Source organism: Loxodonta africana, chromosome 8 (assembly GCF_030014295.1).
Source record: "Loxodonta africana isolate mLoxAfr1 chromosome 8, mLoxAfr1.hap2, whole genome shotgun sequence".
Taxonomy (NCBI): domain Eukaryota; kingdom Metazoa; phylum Chordata; class Mammalia; order Proboscidea; family Elephantidae; genus Loxodonta; species Loxodonta africana.
In genome coordinates, this window is record NC_087349.1 from 60,500,791 (window position 1) to 60,522,514 (window position 21,724).

The following is a 21,724-nucleotide window of genomic DNA, read 5'->3' on the forward strand; positions in this document are numbered from 1 at the left end:
TTTCAGATCCTAACTTTCTTACTAACTTGAATGAAAAATTGTATCAGTTAATGACAGAGACGATTGACCTACACAAAGGAGAGACATTTAGGAAAACTGACTCTGCGATTTCTTAGTTACATTAATTTTTCTCTTAACTGAGAAGACTGATAGAATCTGTCTTGTTTATTGCTATTTACTGGCTTATTCCTTGTTTGTGATTGTTGACTTCATTCATTCATCATGCAGTACAGACACCGTGAAAGGCATTTAGTGCAAGGAAAAGGCATATAAGTTGAATTCTTCTCAGAGTGGCTTGTTTCATCTCACGTGAAAAAAAATTAGATTATTTATTAGAAGCTAAATTTGGTGGCTGAGGCTTAACAGTACTAAATAGCACTGTGTTTAAGACCATGTCAGTTATCCTCATTTTGCAGTATTGAACCTAGCAGAACAGATTGTGCTGTTGTGAAAAGGGATTCTAATGCCCCATTTGATGGTGATGAAGACACATGTTATTGCTTGCAAGGCCCTGAAAGTAGCATAGATGGATGTAACAAATTGTGTGTTCTGATTTCTTTGTAGCTATGTTAAAGATCTGCCACCAGTTATTTTATTGTGTGTGTGTGTGTGTGTGTGTGTGTGTTATATATTACTAGAGCATTAAAGCATTGGAAGTTTATTAATTTTTTAGTCTTTTTAAATTTATATTTATAAACATTAATTTTATAGTCTTTTTAAATCTGTTTATGTCGTGAGGCGTAGTTAATAACCTCAGTTAATATACCTTTATTGATCAGGATTAAAAATGTATATTAAACGCCTTCGGGTGGACATTATTGATGATATGTTAGCTTTTACTTCACTAACTTCTAATTATCTTCATTCAGAGTACTGCCCTGGAAAAATATAGTAGGTAATAAAAACATTGATGTCCAGCTAGATCAAATATCTAATTACCACACTCGATCAATTTTGTAGTGAACCTGACCTCCAAATCCTTCTTAAATCTGCTTTTCTTCCCTATGCCCTATTGCTTCACTAGTTCCTGCTCACTACGCTTTAAATATGCTTAGTTTTTCCTCACTTTTGCGTGTTTGTTTATGACAGATCCCTTGGTATTTAAGTAATTTATTTTTTCTTTTCATGTGTCCACATCCTCTTCATTCTTTAAGGTCCCACTCTAGTCCCACTGATACGATGAAAAATTCTTGACTTCTTGCATGATGAAGTTGCTACCTTACTTCCTGTCTTCTTTCCACCCTCATGTGTATATAAGTTACTGTTTAGCACTTGCCACAGTACTGTTAATAGATGCTCAATTAATAAATGTTAATTATATAATGATAGGGAGAAATGTTCAGAAATGCTCTGATCAGGCTCCTTAAGTGTGGCAAGCAGAGACCATGACAGATGGCCTTGGGGTTGGAGATTTGCAACCAGGCCATGGAAGCTATTTTTCCAGCTGTTCATTCGATTACTGTGGGTCTCAGTTCTTCCAAGTCTAAGATTATGTATGAGGATTCATAGAGTAAAATTTCTAGTGAGTTGGTTCTGGAGATGATTTGATTGGTTTTTCTCCATCGCTGGGTGTAGAGCACTCCCATTGGGAGGAATTCCAGCCAGGCCAACGCAGAGGCCACATGCCCCATAGGTCCTGTCCGCATGCAGTTGTCAGACTCATATACTGGTTTCTTAATCAGTCCTGTATTGCTTCACTGGCAGGGTTATCTTCATTAATAAACCAGTGCAGGTGTCATGAAACTTTATGAAAGAAAGAAGTACTGGGGCTATTTTTCTTCAAAGGTAAGTGTGTGGTTGGTGGGAGCTTGAGGCTTTCTGTTCTGTTCTTTCACCCAGTGCAGTAAAAGGATATATTAGTAAACCAGAACAAAAAAGTAGATGACCAAATATAAAGTTGGGTACATGACAGTTTTGGAAAAAAAAAATCTATTTATAGAAAGAAAGTCTAGAAGGTATATTATACATATTGAAGAACTTATCTCTGAATAGTAGGGTTATTGTTGATTTAAAATTTTTTTGTGTTTTCCAGTTATTCTGCCATTAGAGTATATTACTTTTTTAATTAGAATATGATTTATTAATGTCATTTCTACGATATTTTTATTTGAGATTTGTAAAAAAAAATTGTTAGGAACTGGGAAGAGTAAATGACACTGCTTTTGAGAGCCATTTGATCATGAGGGCCTGATAGAAGAAATACTGTGATAAGCAGACTGTTTCTGATGAATGGCACGATCCCTGATGGCACAGTGGTTAAGCACTTGGCTGCTAACCAAAAGGTTGGCAGTTGTAACCCACTAGCCGCTCCGTGGGAAAAAGATGTGGCAGTCTACTTCTGTAAAGAGTACAGTCCCGGAGACCCTATGGGACATTTCTACTTTGTCCTACAGGGTTGATACGAGTTGGAAACAACTCGATGGCCATCGATTTGGTTTTTTTTTTTGGTCTCATGAAAGAGGCATATATGAGAGTGTGGACTACACTCCTTTCTTCTGTGGTTTGTGCTTTAATTATTGCTACCCCACAGAGGGTGTATGTGTGTGGGCCTTGAAGTCTGACTTCTCCGTCTACGTTGTGGATCTCCACTTCCTAGTTGTGTGATTTAGAACTAATTATTTAGCCACCCTGTGCCTCAATTTCTTTATTTATGAAGTGGAGATAATAATAGTTTCTGTCTCATAGGGATCTTGTAGGGATTAAATGAGACAATGTAAATGAGGTACTTGGCCTAGGGCCTGCCACATTGTAGATATTTCAACAATAGTGGTATTCAACAATTGGGCTGTTTTTGGGTTGAAGACTACTATCTTGATGTTAAACTTACTAGCTGTGTATAAAGTAATTTCCATTCCAAATCAGGTTAACTATTTTTACTCTGACTGTATTGCTAGATTTTGAAAACATTGAGTTTATCATACCAGTCATTTTTAGAAGGCTTTTCTTTATCTAATCAGCTCTTTGATAATATATGAATTAGTATAAACCCTGATCTTCAACATGTCTAGGTAGATTTTTTTCAACTTTATATTTAACTGAATAATTTTTTACTTTGAAACTCTTCCTATGAGCAATCGGTTTTAAGTGACACTTTTATTTTTAGGAGAGCAGTCTTTTAGATTTAGGTAATTCATGATATTATAGCATTGTTCTCTAAAGTTTTTTGTTGTAAAAGGTTTTTAAATCAAAATAAATAAATTTGGCTTTGGCTGATATTTTCTAATTTCATTTTAAATATATGTAACAATAACATTTTTAAAAATAATTATTAATGTAACACATTTTTATTGGAGGAAATAAAAATCACTCCGTAATCCTCTTGATATAAGTCTTCTAGTCTTCTGGTCAGTCCCGTGTATTTATAATAATTTTTCTTGTTCCGTCTCTAAGAGCCTTCACAGTTAAACCAAAATAAATAAAGCACATAGCACGTTAGCTTGCTCTCATGCTTATAACGCAAACTTGCAGGCTTTAAAATTTTTTTTTTTAATCTTTATTAGAATTGGTTCAGAATAGTCTGAACTCCAAATACCCCTGCCTTAATGACTCAACAGGGCTGCTTTAATTGTTTTATCATGCTGTTCCAAGCTTCATTTAATATTGTATGGCTATTTTTGAATAGGAAATTTGAGATCTCTGTGGTGAACACTACTTGGCAATGAGTATTTGGGGACTCCTTAAAACTTTGTGATGGATTAGTGATGTGCTTTTTCACTGTGCCTCGTTTAACCTCTCTGGGGATTTTTTTTTTTTTTCCTGAGAATGGGAACATTGCTTCTCTCTTAGGCAGTTGAACATATATTTATGCTTCTACTAGAGGAATGGGGGCATTTATGGCTCTGCTAGAGACATGGGCATGTGGTGGTTTAAACATGTTTGGACCTTGTTATGGATTGATTTTGTCCCCCCAAAATGTGTGTCAACTTGGCTAGGCCATGATTCCCATTATCATGTGGTTGTCCTCCATTTTATGATCAGATATAATTATCCTATGTATTGTAAATCCCAACCTCTATGATGTTAATGAGGCAGGATTAGAGGCAGTAATGTTAATAAGACAGGACTCAATCTACAGGATTAGGTTGTATAGTGCATGAGTCAATCTCTTTTGAGATATAAAAGAGAGAATTGAACAGAAAAGAGGGGGACCTCACGCCACCAAGAATGAAGAACCAGGAGGGGAACACGTCCTTTGGACCCAGGGTCCCTGTGCTGAGAAGCTCCTAGACCAGGGGAAGATTGATGACAAGGACCCTCCCCCAGAACCAACAGAGCAAGAAAGCCTTTCCCTGGAGCTGACGCCCTGATTTCAGACTTCTAACCTCCTAGACTGTGAGAGAACAAATTTCCCTTTGTTAGAGCCATCGGCTTGTGCTGTTTCTGTTATAGCACCACTAGATATCTAAGACAGATCTGGAAATTTGAAATGGTATAAGGTTAAACATCAGACTTTATCCTCTCCTTTAATCCCAGCTCAAACACAAGGGCTTACTGTGTTTTTGATGGTGCAGACATTAAAAAAAATTTTTTTGAATGAGTGACTCTGACCTAAATTTTATTCATTCCCCTTATATACTTGTTAGAAAATATAGACAAGTGGAAGAAGTTCAAAAATTATGCAAAGTCCATTACCAGGAAATAACCAGGAAAAAGGAGATAGAATATATAAGAATTTTCAGGAAAATAGTAAGTAATCCAGAGACTGGGAAAAGTGTTAATATCATCAAGAAGTATAACTACTTCCCTCTGCTTTTTTAGAGCATTTTCTATGGGAAGAAAGAGCTACTGAAGATAAGAATCTATTTGAAGTGGCAACTTGACCTCAGAAGGAGAGAATTTGATTTCTCTGGAAATTTAAAATACAGCTTTTTCAGAGTCTTCAGTAATGTGTTTCCCCAGACAAGTGTGCTTGAAAGTGGGCTTAGTCAAGAACAAAACAAAACAAAAATCCCAACTACTACTTCTTTTTTTCTATTTGGTGTTTCTTTGCCTTCACACCATCCCTCCATTCTTAGTTTTTAGTACATATAAGTGCATATAGGTGTTACATGTTTATAGAAACAAGTGTACAAAAGTTGTAGAACTAATTAATGCAGTAAGTTTCAAGTTTCCCCATAATAAGCTACATTTTACTTAAGTTTTTATGAAACCGTGTAATCCCATCAGGTCAACATAGCCCTTGTCTAGTAATTTGAGGTGCATGTGCAACAAACTACCTTTACATTTGGGGGTATCCTGGTCATCTTTTCTATGCTTTGCCTTCTCTTGATATGCTAGCAACTCTTCCCTTCCTGGGCTTCGATAACTTTGTCTTACTGATCTTTACAAACTTACCGTTGTTCATCATGTATTGTAGTTGCTTGATACTGTCTTACCTTCTCTCTCAGCAGGTAATCTCTTTAAGGGCTTTATACAGATTACTTCTGGTTATACCCAGGATACTTCCTTGCATCTAGGAGGTTCTCTTCAAGGTCCTGAGAAGTACAATCCCCGGCCCTAAAATTGTGGAAGGCTAATGTATCTAAATGGATAATAAAAATCTCTCAAAACCAAACATCAGTTCAGTAAGGAAGGGGGTAGGAGTAGTATTGGAGACCAAGGATGAGCTCTGTTTGTAGTTCACACATAAAAGATGCTACTGGGAATGAAAGGTGATAGAGAACAAGTAAAATTACTCACCTTTTATTTTGTTTACATCCTTTGCTGCCAAGGAGAGTTAGCTTCAAGGATGAAAATGCAGGTCAAATATTCACAGGACTGAATTAAATTATTCGGTATCTCAGGAAGTTTAATAGTATTGTAGTTCTCTAAGGAGTTGTGATTTAAGAGAAAAGATGACTATTGCACATAATTTTAAAGAAACTTGGAATTGAGATTGTTCCATCTCCGTCACCTTTGAGGGACTGTGAAAAATGGGAGAGGCATTAGTAGCCTTAAGATGTCCAAATGTTCACAGAAGATGGATTTGTGAACTAGAGCTGGGGGAATGGTGTGACCTTTCCCTGCATGCTCTTTTCACCCACCCCCTCGTGGAAAATTTTAGGACAGTTCATTCAGATGATTTATGAGATATTAGAAGGCAAAATAGTGATCCAAAGGAGTTAATAATAAATTATGTCATGCTCAAATAACCTTAATTTCTTTCCCTGATCAGATTGTTAAGCTGACTACTGTGGCTTTAAGGGAGCCCTGGTGGTGCAGTGGTTAAAAGCTTGGCTGCTAACCAAAAAGTCAGCAGTTCGAATCCTCCAGCTGCTCCTTGAAAACCCTGTGAGGCATTTCTGCTAAGGCCATAGGGTCGCTATTAGTTGGAATTGACTCAGAGGCAGTGGGTTTTTGGTAGATATAGTATATGCATGTGAAAGGTGAATGATGAATAAGGAAGACAGAAGAAGAGTTGATGCCTTTGAATTATGGTGTTGACGAAGTATATGGAATATACCATGGACTGCCAAAAGAACAAACAAATCTGTCTTGGATGAAGTACAACCAGAATACTCTTTAGAAGCAAAGATGGCAAAACTGCATCTCACATACTTTGGACGTGTTGTCAGGAGGGGTCAGTCCCTGGAGAAGGACATCATGTAAAGTAGACGGTCAGTGAAAAAAAGGAAGACCCTCAACAAGATGGATTGACACAGTGGCTACGACAATGGGCTTAAGCACAACAAGGATTGTGAGGATGGTACAGGACTGGGCAGTGTTTTGTTCTGTTGTACATAGGGTTGCCATGAGTTAAAAACGACTTGATGGCACCTAACAACAACAATTGTTAAATGTTGGTAAATGTTACCAATTATGTTCTGATAGATGAGAAGGGTGATAAGGTCTTTGGATGATATGATGTTGCTGGTGTTGGATTCATAACAGACAGATTAACTGTACCCAGGAGCAGAAGGGTTTCTAGTAGAAGCAGTTTTTAACATCTTTTGGATAGTATAGAGTCGCTATGAGTCGGAATCGACTCGAGGGCACTGGGTTTGGTTTTTTTTTTTTTGGATAGTAAGTCATTTGTTCACCACTTAGCCTTTGCTGCTTTCCTGAATTGTCCAGCAGTACAGGTAGAAGGTCAGTGCAGTGGTCTGCGACAGAGGGGCTGAGGCCTGACCGAGTGGCCACGGTGAGGAAAGATTGGATCACAGAATTTGGAAGTGAAAGCAGAGGGATACAGGAGGTAAGGGAGACAGGGGGAAAGAGAAGATAATGATGATCAGTCCCCAAAGAGATAGATGGGGTAAAGAGTGTGGTGCCAAAGATCACTGCCCTGGATCTGGTTCTGTTCAGTGTCTTCATTTATGCTTTGAATGAGGATATGTAGAAAGATAGGGTGGGTCATATCTGCCCATGTCCTAAACCAGAGTGGAATTTAAAGTAGACTTTAGAGGCATGAACAATTGGTTGCCTCTAATGAGTTGGATTTTATCAGGTACAAATCAGACTCCTGAAACCTTGTTTAAAAAGTAAGTTATTAGGCATAGGGCAGGTTAGAGATGGTGTGATTATGGGGCCCATGAAAAACAACTCAAAGATTTTAGTTGTTAGCAAGCTCAGTGTGAATTTACAGTGCTTTGTGATTGTTATAGTCTAACACACGCTTAAGTCACATTAGTGTAAGGTCCGTTTTTGAACTATCCCAGTTTACTCAGCACTTATCAGACCACATCTGGTGTTGTGTACATCCCAGAAATGACATTTCAAAGGGGATTAATCAGCTGAGACTTACCAAGAAATTTACAACTAAGACCATGTCATGGATTGAATTATGTCCCCCCAAAATATGTGTATTAATTTGGTTGGGCCACGATTTCCAGTACTGTGTGGTTGTCCTCCATTTTGTGATTGATATAATTTTCCTATGTGTTTAAGGCCTAATTTCTGCCTACGGTTAATGAGACAAGTGTAGATTATGTTGAAGAAGATTAGGGTGGGATGCAACGCCCTTGTTCAGGTCACATCCCTGATCCAGCGTAAAGTTTCCCTGGGATGTAGCCTGCACCACCTTTTATCTTACAAGAGATAAAAGGAAGGGGAAGCAAGCAAAGAAGGGGGACCTCATACCATTGAGAAAGCAGTGCCAGGAGCAGAGCACGTCCATTTGACCTGGGGTTCCTGCACGGAGAAGCTCTTAATCCAGGGGAAGATTGATGACAAGTACTTCCTCCAGAGCCAACACAGAGAGAGAGAAAGCCTCCCCCTGAAGCCGACACCCTGAATGGGCTTGTGCCTACTAGACTGTGAGGGAATAAACTTCTCTCTGTTAAAGCCATCCACCTGTGGTATTTCTATTATAGCAGCCCTAGATAACTAAGACAGACCATGAGGTACTTAAAGTGGTTGAAAAATTTTGAATGTTTATAGTAAAAAGGAGACTTTAATGTTAGAGAGACCAAACAAAGGAAGAGAGGCAATGAGAAGGCCATGTAGGAACCTGAAGGCCTCACAGTGGTTCTCACCCCTCTTTGCATATTTGAATCACTTGAGGTGTTTAAAAAAAAATGCAGATGCTAGGGCCCCACCCCACAGCAATTAAATCAAGGATGGGACCAGGCATTAGTGGGTGTTAAAGCTCCCCAGGTGATTCTAATTTGTAATCAGGGTTGAGAACCTCTACATTTAATCCTCTAAATAGCTGCAGAGGAGCCCCATCTCCCTTGCATGCCTTGTCTAATGCAGATAGAAGCAGCTAAGCTGATCAGCAGCCAGGACTTGAGGCACCTGTGCCACCTGCTTTCGAGAGACTGTCAGAATGGAATCTCCTCTGGCTCTGGCTCACATCACTCTATATCCCAGGCACTATCCAAGGTATAAAACTCCCTTATCAAACCGTATCTCTCAAACCTAATCCCCATCTTTCTCAATATATCCCGTATATTGTTTCTTTCATCCATCCTTCATGCTCTTGCCCTGTGTCTTTTAGATCTAGAACATTATTCTCTGGTCAGCAAAGTCTCTACCTGTTTTCTTTACTTCTGCCTTAACAGAAAATTGCCTCTCCCCTAAGGTTATTACTTCTCTTGCTGTCCTCCAAGTGACTCACAAAATTATATTCCTGGCCTAGATTTCTGTACAGAGATCCAGACCGATAAATACCAATGCCACCTTTATGTCTCCACTTGGATGTCTCAGACTTCAAGAGTAAACTCTTCCCAAACAGCACTCTTGGTACTCTCTGTCTAAACTTCTCCCTTCTCCAGTTTTTCTCAATTTAGTAAATGACACCTCCATGATCCCTAGATGCTTCAAGTCAGAAAATTTGGAGTCAGAAAATTCGAAGTCATCCTTTATACCTTTCCCTACTCAAAACCTAATTTATCATGGCAGCCTATTGAACCTGTCTTCAGAAGATATTTTCCATTTTCCTATTGCTCTTACTAATACCCTTGTCTGAATGGCCACCACCTTTCTCCTGGACCACTGAGTCAGTTTTCTGACCTTCCTCCCTCTTCCCCCTGTTGTACCCCTCCACCCAATACTCCATGCCCTACTGAGTGAGCTGCAGACACATACTTTGAATCATGCCATTCTCTTTATTAAGATTATTCATTGGTTTCTTATCAGGCCTTCCTATGACCCATAAAGACCTCCATGATCTGGCTCTTGTCCCTCTCTCTATTCCTGCATCTCCCCTTCCCGCTAGTTCCAGCCATACTTTCTTTCTTATATTTTTGTTAAACACATCACATTCTCTGCCTCTGGGATTTTGTAAAGGTTGTTCCATCTCCCTGGAATGTTCTTTGCTTATTAGTTACTCATTTATCTTATTTGTCTCAGCTTAAATGTCACTTTTTCAGAGAATCATTGCCTGATCTGAATAAAATCTAAAATGGCTCTCCCTCTTTATCTCTTTCATAACACTCTGTGATTTTCCTTATTTACATTTATCCCAATTATTATTGTTTTTTTACTTGAAGAACTCACTATGGAAAATAATTAGGAAAAATAATAGTTATAATAACCTCCCACTTATTCATCACCTAACTTCAAACACTGCCAACTTACGGCTAATCTTGTTTCATCTACATACCTTCTCCACTGTTTTGAAACAAACCCCAAACATCATATTATTTCATAGTACGTTTATCCTTTAAAGGATAAGGACTCTGAAAAAAAAATCACCAGAACACCATTTTTAAATCTTAAAAAAGTAACAGATTTTTAATAGCAAATATATTGTCGCTGTTAAAATATAATTTGTTTGAATCAAGATAAAATTAGGTCTATATATTGCATTTAATTGCAGTTAGGTATGTCTGTTTCAAAGGCGCTCTGGTGGCAATGGTTAAGTACTCAGCTGCTAACTGAAAGATTAGCCATTTGAACCCACTAGCTGTTCTGCAGAAAATAAAAACCTGGCTATCTGCTCCTGTAAAGATTTTAGTCCAGGGGCAGTTTACTTTGTCTTACAGGTTGTTGTGAGTTGGAATCTCTTTTTTTCTTTGAGTTTACTTGGTGAAAAAACAGTCATTTATCCTATAGAGTTTCCTGTAGCCTGAATTTTTCTAATTGTATCCCAATGGAGTTACTTAAAATGTACCTTTAAGTCTTTTAATAACCCTTTCATGACTTTTGGGATACACAGTCACCCATTCACTTTTTCTGCCTCTCAGGTTCATTGGGAAGCTGCTTTCCCATTGACAGTGCATGCTGCTGCAAGGCAGGGGCCTTTTAACTGTTCGAAACGAGAAAAATGGGTGTGCGCTAATCACTGTTTCTACAGGGTGTTGTATGAGGCATGTGCAGTTTTGGTAGGAAACATAGAAATTTTGAAAAATTTTCTTTGGGACACCATATGTCCCTCTGAACTCTAGGGCTGTCCGGGTGTAGAATTAGTGGTACAACAAATGTCCCTTGGGACTCTGAGGGTAAGATTGTTGGTGGGGGTAAAAAAAAAACAAAAAACTATGCTACTTACCAAAAAATCAGCATCACTCAATGATTCAGCATGCTTACATTAATGAAAACACATGGTATCAACAAAAAATTTGAAGCAGAAAATAATTAGATCTTGAAAGGGTATAAGTAGATACAGACATGGTCAGATTCAGATGGGATTTATTCCATAGCGTGGGATGGTCTTTTCTTTAGGAGGCACATAATATCTGGTAGGTTTTTTTTTTTTTTAAAGCAGTCTTTGATAACCCATTAAGTGATTATGGTTAGGAAAACAGTCATATTCAAACTCTGTCATTCCTTTTTCATGGCAGTGCATCCATAAAGAGAAACTTCATTATCAACTACTTGGTTATACTGAAGTAATTTGTATAAGGAGAGGGAAAATAAATGCTTGATTTATTCTATTTACTTATAGATTTAAAAATAATGAGACGGAATAGAATCCTCCAGATATGACCAGTAAATTTTTTAGTATCATTATGAACTTATGATTTAAACATAATTGATATTTTTTTATTTGTTATTATTTTTAGTGCTACTCAAAGTGTCCCATTGTTGACAAGTGGGGGACTTTTGATTCTCTTTGACATGTCTTGGTTGTCTTTGTAGTTACGTGTTTTTTGTCTCCTTGACTAGCCCGCACAGAAGCAGGCAGGTCATAGTCTGTAAATATTTGTTGAATGAAGGATGGGATGTTGATATCAAAACTTAATTAAATGAAAGGCTTGTGAGAGAGAATTTAGTTTAGCCTTTGTGGATGTGGAACTTGAATCAAAGTAAAAATTACAGGAAGCAGATTTTGGTTCAACATAAGGAGGAACTAATTTGGGGTATCTTCGAGGAGTTTGAGTTCTACCAACATCTTTTGAAGCTCTACTTTTTTCCAGGCTGTGAGAGTACAAAGATAACTTATAGGCAGTCAAGTTAGTAAGAATCTTTTTTCTACTGAGGAGCCTGAATAATCACTGAGGTTACTTCTACTTGCAAGGCAATATTGTTGTTTGCCTTCGAGTCGATTCGGACTCATAGCGACCCTATAGGACAAAGTAGAACTGCCTCATGGAGTTTCCAAGGCTGTAATCTTTACAGAAGCAGATTGCCACATCTTTCTCCCATGGATCATCTTGTGGGTTTGAACTGCTGACCTTTCAGTTAGCAGTCAAGTGCTTAACCACCTCACCTTTTGGCAAGGTAAATAAGACTGAAATCCTTTGTTAATAGATTTTATTTTTGGAAAGATAAAAAAGATGGCTGGTTTAAAATTGTTGCAGTGTGCATAATTCTCTTACGTTTTATCCCATGACCATTATATGTCATTCTGATACTATATTTCAAAGTATTATGAGTTTGTACATTTGATAACACTTTGATGGTGATAAATTATGCTTTTGTAGCAGTCATTTGGTTTTACAGGTAATTGTTGATTGAATATACCTTTTGCTCTATGTAATTTCATTGCTTTAAATCTTCAGACTTTTTGCATTGTTAGCCACACCCTAATAGCTGTTACACTATTCTTTTCTTAATCTTTGGATTTCCTTTAAAAAAGAGAAGTTTATTTAGCAGAAATGAGCCATTGGTCTTCTTCCATTTCTCTCTTTAAATTATTTTGATAAAGATTAGGATAAGGTGTAATTACTGATGGATTACTTTTAAATTATAATTTATTTTTCCAGAAAAAGTATGCTAGGTAGCACTTTTAGGATATTCTGGAATAAAAAAAAAAAAAATTTTTTTTTTTTTAATAGCACGGGTTAAATAGTATTAGAATGATTTCTCACACCTGAATAATCTAAAAAAGTTGAATTCAGATGAAAATAGCAAGGCCATAGTGATTTAGTTAAGTCTTCAAGTTTTGAAATGTGTAAGTAATACAGTATATTCAGCACTTTAACTAGTGTCTTAAGAAGAACTTAGGAAAGAAACATTATTAATGTAATCTCTCTAATATTTTTAATAAATTAGACTAGATTATAAATTCAGCCCATACATTGTCCTTTATTTACTCCAGCCTGCTCTTGTCATTCCTTCCCTAGTGTCTATAATTCCTTCTTTTGCTTCTGTACCAAGACAGCAAGGAAAAAAAACATTGTATCTGCCTGCACTTGGTATTATTTTCCTTACCAGTTTCTCTTGAGACAAAGTCAAAATGGAAGAGAGAGGCAGAATATATTAAATTTCCCAGAGTATATTAAATTTCTTTAGGTATATTGCTTTAATTTCCTTTTTATTCTCTAGGCTTAATTTCTTCTAGGTGTTAGCACATGGACACTATTTCAAAGATGACCTAGATAATATTTGTGATTTTGTTTTATTGTACTAAGTTATCCTATTAATTTGAGGTAACTAATGGAATGGAAAACCTTTAGGCTTTCCTTTGAGAATTGTTTGTCCATGAGGAAATTCTCTTTGAAACTGTAGGTTTTACCCTGAGCTAACTGGAAAGTTCTCCTTCATAGGTTTCACGCAATGTTGAATGAATACATGAACTAATGGATGAACAAATGAGTAGGCTGTGTTCCTCATTTGAACTGCTAGGCCTTGCTTCACTCTCACAAGAAAATTTTTTATTAACAAATTTCAGGCACACAGAATTGGGGATAGAATTTCTGCATTGCGGGAATTTGGATTTGTGGCTAGAATCCACCTGAAAGCCTGAACCCACTTCACCATGGCTCTGCCCAGTCACACCCACCCCCTGTGTCTCCGCGTATGGATGAGTCCACTCAGGGAAATTCCCCCGGCTCTCCCTCATGCTGCACTTGACAGCTTGTCCTGTGTGAGCAGACTAGAACACTGAGTCAGTCATCCTTGGGCAGGAATCTTAGTTAGAGGGATGAAGCAAGCCTCGTAGTCAGGCCAAGGTCATTCTTCTGAGGCTGAGAGCAGCAGAACAGAATAGCAAAGAATCACTGAATTAAAAATTGCACACTGTACAACATAGAGCAGGTAGGGAGCAGATTTAGCAATACATTATCTCCAGTAAAAGATTCTGTGGTGATAGTAGCACAATTTATTTTCCTACCACGTTATTTACCTGCATTGGCAATCAAGCCTTGATTGCCTCCTCTTCATTAGCCTTTGATTTAATTAATACAACTTGATAAAGAGGAAGAATCTTCAATGTTTTCCTGTAAACAGCTCTAATTTATTGATTCAATATGAAATTTATAATCATTTTAAGTTACTTAAATCAGTGTTTGAATTACGTGCTTTGAACCTTTGATAAAATAGCTTAAACCCACGAGCTAAATAGAAGATACAGTATTTTTTTTTTTTCATGGAATAATAGATACCCTCTTTTAAGCCTTTAAAAACTGAGTTTTTTTTAATGAGTTAGTAACTTTGATATTTCACCTATTTCAGTCCCCATACTCATGTTTGGAAAATGTTATTTTTTCCAAAGTTATCTTTTCCAAAGGTGAAAGAAACCAGTGACTTCACATTTTACTAGGCTTTAAAAACTGAGGATGAATCTCGTAGTTGAAGAGTGTCTAGACATGTAGAGAAAAACTACATTAAGAAATTCAGAGAAGAGAAAGTCACGACGACTCTTAGGTTAAAAGAGCAATTTGATAATCAATATGATTCTTAGTGGGAAACCAATGAAGCAATTGGAGAAGAGGGAGATGCTGATTAGTGGTCTGTGCTCAGGTTATTAAAAGATAGTGAGTGTTGTAAAACATGTCTGTTGCATGCAAGAAGGTTAATAAAGCATTCTATAAATTGTACAACTTGAAAGAAATGGAAACTGCTATATCTGCATGCTTCAAAAACAAAGCAACTACATCTTTAATTTGAACAAAGGAAATGAAATATTTAAAGGAAACAGAAAATAAGATGTTGAAAGATTTATAATTTTGGAATTTCTGAAATTTTTGGAACCAATAATTTATATACTTTATTCATGACTTAGTTTTATAGACACAAGGAGCAAAATGCCCATATCTTAACAGTGTCAATATTCAATGAAATATTTTGAGAGGCTTCTCTAGGGTCAGCTGGGTCCAGACATTAAGCATACATCAGTGAATAGAAGAGAAAAAAGTGTCCCTTTCCTCCTGGAGCTTATATTCTAGAATGAATTTTAAGTCAATTTTAAGTTTCATGTGAATGTATTACATAAAATCTCAATGCCACTAACTGTTGTGATTTTTGTGGACATAAGAAACTAATACTTGGAGATTGAATTCATGGTGAATTATGCCTGAGAATCACAATTCTGTGAAACTGGAACGTGTTCTTATAAGCAGCTGTGATATAAAATGTTTGTTAAAAATATGCTTTTTTCATGATGAAAATAATGCAAATTAGATAATCCATGAGATGACTTCTAGGGATTCCATCTTTAGTTTATTTAAAGAGTGTTGGTTCAATTATGTTTGTCTTCTCTCAGTGTGTTACAGGGCAATTATAGTTATGTGGTCTGAGAGCATGTTTTAAGTATATACCTTCAGAAACATGAGGTCCTGCCTTCCAAAATGCAGTTCAGGGTACGCAGAAGTTAACGTTCGCAAGGGAGATGGAAAAGCTTTGTGGGAAGAGGCTTATGTGTTGTTTTTATGGGTGAGGGGAAAATATCTGTAAATGAAGGGAAAATTCCAAGCAGTTCCTGGAATCAGTTACTGCCTCCTCGGGGAGCCAGTGATGAGCTCAACTGGGCTGCGAAAAATCCATGCAGATGTCAGCAGTGACTGAGTCTCAGCCTCCAGCCCTGCCAAAGGCCTCCTGTAGTCCTAAAGGACAAGTGAAGAGTGCAAGGTACAGCTCCAGCTGAACCCCATGTGCATATTAATTTTTTGCCTGCACCTGGGTACCCAGAACACAATCAGGATTAGAAAAATCAAGGTAATGAACCCAGGAGACAGGAGTTGCAGAGCAAAAAGCAGCAGGCTTTTCCTCCCGGCTGAAACAAAAGAAAAAATAATAAAACAACACCTACTTTTGAAGAAACTGGCATATTGTAAAGTTATATAATCAGATGCCCTTATCCAATGGCTATAACCAATGTATTTCAACAGTCAGTTCCATGAGGAAAGCCCTCAGACAGCTGGGCCATGATCAGCTGCTTGGCCTTTCGGGTTTTGTGGCTGTGGCAGTTTTTTGGGCAAAAATAGTCCAATTAGATGTAATTTTTAAAAAGAAATTCAGATTATTTCAGATATAGGCACTGGGTTCTTTGGGCCACGTGAGTTCTCCTTTGCTGGTTCTTTAGTCTCTAAAAGCCTTTTTGCAGCAATTAAATTACAATAAGAAACATTTTTGACCAATCAGATTGAGCCCATTGTTGCAGCCACTGTGTCACCCATCGCGCTGAGGGTCTTCCTCTTTTTTACTGACTCTCTGCTTTACCAAGCATGATGCCCTTCTCCAGGGACTGGCCTGTGCTGATAACAAGTCCAAAGGATGTGAGACGAAGTCTCGCCATCCTCGCTTCTAAGGAAAGTTCTGAACATACTTCCTCCAAGACAGATTTGTTTATTCTTCTAGCAGTCCATGGTGTATTTAATATTCTTTTCCAACACCACTATTCAAAGGCATCAATTTTTCTTTGGTCTTCCTTATTCATTGTCCAGCTTTCGCATGCATATGAAGCAATTGAAAATATAGGTATTATTAAATTTATAAGTAAGTCACCAAAATATATTCTTCAGTGGTGAAAACAATATTTAATGTACTCTCATGATATAAGAACATTTTTGTTTTAATATATATATATTTTCTAAAAGTATACATGAATAATGGTTAGTGGTAACCTCAAAAGAACGGAGGTGGATGGTTAAAGAGTATGTGGCAGGGACGTTTACTTTTTATCAAATATGTTGTACCTTTTAGATTTTTAATGTGTGCTTTTTTTTAACCTATTTTAATTAAACTAATCAACTGACCGAAAAAAATATGTTGCTAGGCCCAGCAAAGGTAGAAAATAGAGTACTCAAGGAGAAGACCAATATGGTCATGTCTTCGATTGTTGACAGAATTGACTCTGAATAACAGTTACCTCCATAGCATAATCTTACATTTAATAAGAGCTGATACACACTTAGAGTACGCCTGGAAAAACCATTTGTTTTGGATAGGTCTAATGATGGAAAAATATTCATAACTTTTGTTTTCATAATATAAACCCAACCAGACCAAATCTAAATTTAGGAGACTCTAGGGAAAAAAAAAAGGAGGACCAAAGGGAAATGGGTGATCTTAAGATAAAGAGGAGAGAGAGGACTGAGTGTCAAGTGTTTGTTCTTCGGGATCAAATGCCCTCAAACTAAAGACAGGAAGACAAAGACATTTCAGCAAATGAAATAAAGAAGGAACAACACTGTATTGGGGAAACAAGAGAGAGTTATCCTGATTGCTTGATTTTAAGTTAATCTGAGAATAGTTGGAGAAGCATGCTGATTTTTTTTTTTTTTAAGCTCTAGTTTCCTGGAATCGACTCTACGGCACTGGGTTAGTTTCATTCTGGAAGGAACATAGGGTGAATCATAGAAAACTGCAGTTAAATCTTGGACTATGCAAGTGTGAATATTTAAAATGTGAATACTTATTATGATGTCGAATTCCCAACCTTACTGAAATTTATCTTGCTCTGATGGCGTAATTGAGTCTCTGACATTTGCAGTGTGAAAGCGTATAAAATATAATTTGTAAAGAAGATAATTAAAACCATAATAGGAACATATTTTCACTAATTTGCTTCTCCTTTGTTTTCTTCCAGGGTCAATGGGAAATTGGTAGCCCTGAAGGTGATCAGGCTGCAGGAAGAAGAAGGCACACCTTTCACAGCTATCAGGGAAGGTAGGCATTTATTCTTATCTTTGTCTTTGTGGTTACATGGTGCCTTTTGCTGTATAAATATTATACACATCTGGATTTGCTGAGTTTAAAAATTACATGATTTTATCTCTCATTGGAATGCATACACTGAAATCTAAAAAGCAATACCTCTTGTAGTCATGTGATACATCATGTTAAATAAGACTACTGCTCTGTATACTCATATGTGGGGTAAGTGCTGTGTATTGTTGATGACAGCATCAGTAGGTAATCTAGGAATTTGTATGTCTGATTTTATTTGCATAGCTCCTAGAAGCATTGATCTAACATTATTCTTTGTTCTTAACTTTTAAGGGAAGTCCATAAAAATGGGGGATTATGCTATCTTATTAGTCATTTGTATTTCTTCTTATTTGTTTGTTCCTAGCCTTTATATATTTTTATGTTGGCTTTTCTTAATTATTGATTTATAGACACTATATTTTAGGGCCATTTATGTTACAATATTTTCTTCTACTCTGTCATATTTCTAAAAATTTCTTTTATAATGTAGGCGTTTGTTATATATGTTTTTAGATTTTGTGGAATAAGATTGCTCTATCTGTTGCTCTGTTACTTGCTGCCTAGAAAAGTTTCTCTGCTCCAAAAGAATAAAATATTTTCTTTTATTAGTGGGACCTTATTAATAAGCATTTTGGAAATTTCAGTATCAGTAACTTTTCTTCTACTACATTTTTAAAAGTACAAATTATCTTGACATAAGATTTCAGTTTATTTTTGCATTGAAGGAATCACAACAAGATAAATATTAGAGTATTATCAAGGTATTACTGAGTTTACCACTAAACCATCATTATGACTGACAGTTAATATTTTGAAGAAGTCTCCTTTCTGCTTTCACTTTCTCATCTCTCATTCTCCTTTTCATTTCACTTCAGTTTGATTTCCATTTTTCCTATTTAGATGAAATTGTTCTTACCAACTTTACCAGTGACTTCCCTATTGCCAGATCAATAGACACTTCCGTGTCTTTATTTTACTCAACCTTTTAGCAGACTGTACATGGTTGAAACATTCTCTTTTGTGACACCAGCTTTTCCAAGTAGCAAGGTTTTTCACTTTTTTTCTAGGCAATTTTAGGACAGGCACAGTCTTCTTTTCTTTATCAGAAGTCTTTTGTAGGTGACTTTATCAAACAGCTATGAGCCGATGACCTACACATGTATCTCTTTAGCTAAAATGTTTCTGTCTCAGTTCTTGTATATCCATGTGACTTCTTGGCATCTCCTCTTGAATCCAGCACTATATAAAATGGATAATAAATCACAAGCAATTGAGGTTTATTTTAGGAATGCAATGCTGGTTCAACATGGAAAATTAATTAATATATAACATTCATCTCAGTTATAATACACCCAAAATAGATCTCATGTTCCCCCACTGCAACCTAAACCATTTTCTCCTCATATTAGTAATGGAAGCACCTATTTCTTCCCCTCTGTAAACCTAGCCCATGAACAATTCCTATTGGTTACTTCATTTAAATATATCTTAAATCTGTCCATTTTCTGTCTCTTTACTGCAACCCCCAGGGCCAGGGTGTTGTCACTTTTTGCTTGCGCTTCTACAGTGGCTTCTTAATTAGACTCCCTGTTCTCTTACCTTCCCTAATTATCCCTTCTTCATGCTTTAACCAGTATAATCATTTTAAGAGCCTAAATCATATTATTTCACTTCCCTAATTATTTAAAACATTGTCAAGTTCAGTATGACCTACTTTTTCTCAAACATACCATAGAATTTCCTGTCTCAAGATTTTTTTTTTACGCATGCTCTTTCCCCTGGCTAGAATGGTCTTCCCTGCCTCCCTTCTCATATGTCAGGTGTCAATTCAAATATCTCCTCTTTAGAGAAGTTTCCTGTGGCTATATTTCTATTTCTAAAATAACATCTGAGCATCATGTTTCCCTCCTTTACTTGGTATGTCACCACTCTGTTTATTTCATTTATAGTTCTTATTGCAATGAGAAATATTTTCTCTCCTCCCTATTAGTAATAATCTTAGTAAGCATAAGGACTTTGTCTGGTTGTTCACTGCTGTATCCTCAGCACCCATCATGGTAATCACTATAATATTTGTGAGTGACTTAATGAAAGTCATTTAGCCAGATTCTGTAGATAAGACGGTATTAGGTATAGTCTCTGTCCTCAAGGAACTTGTCTTCTACGTGGGAGATAGAACGTAATAAGTTGAAGGATAAGACGAGCTGTCATATCAAGGCCGTAAAACATAATGACAGAAAAAATGACTATATGGTAGAGAAAGAAATTCATCTTTTGGTGAAGGGGGAGGTAAGGTGTCAGCTGGGCCTTAAATTAGTCATAAGATAAATAAACAAGAAAGGGTAGATTGAGGGGGAAGGTGCGTTCTAAACTGATACAGAAAAGTTGCAGATATCAGAAAGTTCTATGTCTTTGCCAAGTGCACTGAAGGAAAATAGTTCAGAGTAGAAGTTCTTAATGTTTGAAGGTGGAAAGGTGGAGTGGTAATTGCTCCATTAAAACAAAACAAAACAAAACAAACCCGTTGCCATCGAGTTGATTTCTACTCATAGTGACTCTGTAGGACAGAGTAGAACTGCCCCATAAAGTTTCCAAGGAGCACCCTGTGGATTCGAACTGCTGACCTTTTGGTTAGAAGCTGTAACACTTAGCCACTGCACCACCAGGGTTTCTAATTGCTCCATAGGAGGTGTTTTTTCATCATAGTGATTGGACAGCACATCTGTCACTTAGGGTATGAGAACTGGGCATTCTGTAATACACGACATGCCCTAATTCACAGGTTGGCCAACTGTAGCCCAGGGCCTGCTGCCTGTTTTTGTAAATAAAATTTTTTTAGAGCACAGCCATCTCCACTCATTTATCTGTTGTTTTTGGCTGCCTTCACAGAGTACTGATGGCCTGCAAAACCAAAAGTATTTACTGTCTGGCCCTTTACAGAGAAAAATTGCCAACGCCTTCTCTAATACAATGAATAATTGTCTCATGCCCCACAAGCCTTTTGAATGTCCTATTGGCATTCATGTAGGTGAAAAATCTCTTTATATTCATCTGAGCCTAACCCAGCTATCTCACGGATAAACACAAAGTATGCTCTGTACAGATTTAATATGAACCAGATTTTCCAGGAGTACTAAACCAAAAAAAAACCACGCCCACTGCCGTCGAGTTGATTCCAGCTTATAGCAACCACATAGGATAGAGTAGAACTGCCCCATAGGGTTTCCAAGGAATGGCTGGTGGATTCCAATTGCTGACCTTTTGGTTAGCAGCCAAGTTCTTAACCACTATGCTACCAGGAAGACTAAAGCAAAAAAAAAAAAACAACTTTTCTTTTCCCCCAGGAAGACTACTACAGTGTAAATCAAGGGAAAATTGTGTTTTGTTTGTTTAAACTTTACTACAACTTTTTCATACCTCTGGAAAATTACGTAACTGATATGGATACTGCTTGTGTAATTTAAGTTACTAACATAATACAGGATCAGTCTGTGTTTGTACTGGTTGTATTCATGCTAATTCTGTGTATAGATGGGAACACCACTCTTCATTATGTCTTTCAGTGTAGATGTGGCTGACTATATCGCAAAACATACGATTTTATTATAAATTACTTTCTTTTTTATTTCTTTTGTATTTTAGTTACACATGGATATATTATTTTCGAAGTTATATATGTACATACACTCACTTCTCACGTACCGACCAGGTCATTATGTGAAAAGCAGAGTTATGCAAAAATGAAGGATGACTACATCAGATCACAAAATGGAGGATGGCTACATCATCACATAACTATGAAATTACATCATTGCATAATTGCTAAAGCACTGAGAATCATGGCCCAGCCAAGTTGAAACATACCTTAACTATCATAGCCAGTGTTATTGTTACCTTATGCCTTGGCATTTACTGCCAGATGCACGTTGTTAACGTGCAAAATAGTGAAATAGTAGATTTTTTACTGTTTTCGTAAATGTTCAATGTT

General features: G+C 36.9%; 1 protein-coding gene across 1 annotated transcript in view; it reads left to right on the forward strand.

Moving 5' to 3' along the window:
- The window catches only part of CDK14 (cyclin dependent kinase 14), a 687,166-nt gene that overhangs the window by 211,087 nt on the left and 454,355 nt on the right, over positions 1 to 21,724 (forward strand). Inside the window, exon 5 of the mRNA XM_010587282.3 lies at positions 17,615 to 17,694. Within this exon, the coding sequence (XP_010585584.1) occupies positions 17,615 to 17,694 (80 nt within the window). The remainder of the gene's footprint in view (positions 1 to 17,614; positions 17,695 to 21,724) is intronic.